The sequence below is a fragment of the Apis dorsata genome, unplaced genomic scaffold, assembly GCF_000469605.1.
Source record: "Apis dorsata unplaced genomic scaffold, Apis dorsata 1.3 scaffold_444, whole genome shotgun sequence".
Lineage (NCBI taxonomy): Eukaryota > Metazoa > Arthropoda > Insecta > Hymenoptera > Apidae > Apis > Apis dorsata.
In genome coordinates this window covers 6030-8749 of record NW_006263692.1, presented here as the reverse complement: position 1 = coordinate 8749, position 2720 = coordinate 6030, and the positions used below count along the sequence as shown (strand labels likewise).

General features: G+C 30.9%; 1 protein-coding gene across 2 annotated transcripts in view; it reads left to right on the top strand.

The window, feature by feature from the left end:
• Positions 1 to 284: 284 nt before the first annotated feature.
• The window catches only part of LOC102678305, a 3211-nt gene continuing 775 nt past the window's right edge, over positions 285 to 2720 (top strand). Inside the window, exon 1 of one of the 2 annotated variants that reach the window (XM_031512473.1) lies at positions 285 to 1059. In XM_031512473.1, the coding sequence (XP_031368333.1) occupies positions 970 to 1059 (90 nt within the window). In that variant the 5' untranslated portion in view covers positions 285 to 969. Of the gene's footprint in view, positions 1060 to 1733; positions 2094 to 2720 lie in introns of those variants that run through there. The other variant, XM_006619857.2, reaches the window with a different exon arrangement.

Genomic DNA, 2720 nt, shown 5'->3' with positions numbered 1-2720 from the left:
AAAAAAAAAAAAAAAAAACGAAAGAACAGAGTAGAAAAAAGTCTCAAGAAAAATCAACCCCACCACTTGTTTCCTCTCTACATTTTTTTTTTTTTCAACTCGAAAAGAATACAGGTAAAAGATACGGTTTACATGAACATCTTCCTCTATATAGTTTTTAACCTTTGTTTATTTATATATTTAGAAACGCATACTAATCAATTTCAATAATTAATAATAACAAAAAATAAAACTCTAAAATCATCTTAATAACTCTGTAAAGATTTTATACGAATTAATTAACAGTTGCTCGAAATTTAATTGTTGGTCGCGCGATAATTCCTTCGTTATATATGTTTTATGTTTTTCATTTAAATCGAACAGATAACTAACGAAAAATTAACTATATAAGATAGAATATGAAAGGATTGCTGGAAAAGTCAGATGTAAATCACGAAAGATAAATCTATCTCATCGTGGAAAGTGGACTTACGTATGATAAGTAGCAAATTACATGATAGTATGGATGCGCATGAGTATTTTTAAATACAGAGTCCTTTCTCTCCCTCCCCCCCTCTTTCTCTCTCTCTCTCTAAATGATAGACCCTTTTTTCTTTCTCTCTCTCTTTCTCTTGGTACCGAGAATATAGCCGTTCGAATTATGAAATCGTTACATCGTGCGAACGACTGATGCAGAAACGTGCAGCCATCGAACATCCTATCGGAACATTCTCAAAGGTACATTGGTTCAAACTAAAGAAAAACTTTAAATGCTTACTTTCAAACAGGGTAACCTGGCCATTCACCAACTACGAAAGGACAACGACCCTTCCACATCTTTTGCTTTGTCGTTCATCCGAGTTCGAAGTTCGAAGAACGGTAAATGGTGATTAAATCAGTTAATCGATTAAGGGAGACAAGATTCAGGTCGAACCTGATGATCTCTGAATCCGGATTTATTCTGATCAAAGATCGAGATCGAGATCGATCATGAAAAAAATCATTGGCCGAATCGTCGTATCAACTACCGGGCATACACGGAATGCGAATGGGTTTGGTGCGAAAGGACGGAATAAAAGGGTAAAATGTCAGCGCGACTATATATTACTACTACCTACGAAAGAGCAAATGTATCCTATTAACGATTTAGAGATCGTATTGTTTGCCCGTGTGCCCTTAAAAGAACGAAATCTCATCCATCGTAACGACGTTGGCCTTTGAATCGCGTGCCAAACGGATGGCGATAAATCCAACCATCTCCACGGTCGAGAGAAAATAATCGCAAACGAATACGTGAGCGTATGAGCGCACGTCTCTTGAGAGTAATTCATCGGGAATAGTGATCGCTCCATGTATATCCTAAGAGACATATACAATGTAGTATGTTCAATGTGAGATTTTTTTTATCCCACCTTAAAAAATATTCTTTAATACATTACATAATACTCGAAGAGAACAATTTAAACTGTCAAATAATCACTTATGCGATTCAATTAATTTTTCGAATACTCTTAAATTTTGACTCAATTTTTTCTCATCTTTTATTTACTATTTTATTTTATTTGATTAATGATATTTATTATAATTAAATAATTCTTATTTTATATATATTTTATTGCTTATGAATTTCTTTTGTGATTTATTAAAAATTTACAAAATTTACAAAAATTTAATATTATATATATTATATAAATAATAAATTAATTTAATTCAAAACTGAAAAAATGATGATTATAAAAAATGATATGATTGAAAAATAAAATATTACATAAATTTTTGTGAAATATACTTTACAATACTTTACAAAAGATAATATTAAAAAAAAAAAAATGAGACCTAAACACGAGATTATTCAAAGAATGAACACAAGATTTGTGATCTTCACGACTTCTGTGACAATCGATGATCAGAGAAGGGGGAAAAAAGCATCGTCCTTGCATATAGCTAGTATCGGGTATATAAAAGCTGGCAAAGTGAAGGAACGCAGATGTCAGTGGTTTCTAAAATCCACCGATATCGTCGCGAGTGCTAAGGGGGATGCCATTTAAAGTGTTATCGAGAGTGATTGATCTATGGTGATGATGATCACTTGGAAAATTGTGCCTCAGTCGCTGGTATGTATCCAATTCGATTCAAAATAATTCCTTACTTTGAAATTTGAAATTGTATCAGGATATTGTCAAGCTTTCCTCCTATATAAATACGCGCGTTTATATATATAATTCATGATTAGGGTAACAAGTTTAAGACATTAGTTTACTTTTATATGAAGCGAAATAAATAAAATTTAAATTAAAAAAGATCATATCTTTAATTAAAAAATGTTGTAATTATTAATTCGAATCAATCAAATGAAAACGAATTAAATATAAATATTTTCATATTTTCGATACGATGAAGAGGATAACAAATTATAAGATCGTATTGTTTGTTCTCATCGGTTAAGAAGTCATTAATTGCTCAAAGTCAGAATTATTTCAGACGAATAACTATTTATTTTGTATAGAAAAAAAAGATTAATTTTCATAAAATGTATACATATGATCATCTGAAAAGAAATATCTATATTATTGTGATTTGTGTAATATGCGCCCAACGTTTTCTGAAAATTGTTTTTGTTAATTATATTTTATCCCATTTCTTACTAATCACTTTGTAAATGGATTCTCCAGATTTTCTGGCTAATGATTCTTGGCACGTGGCATTGCACTGGTGAAAAGTTATCTCATTTCTTACTAATC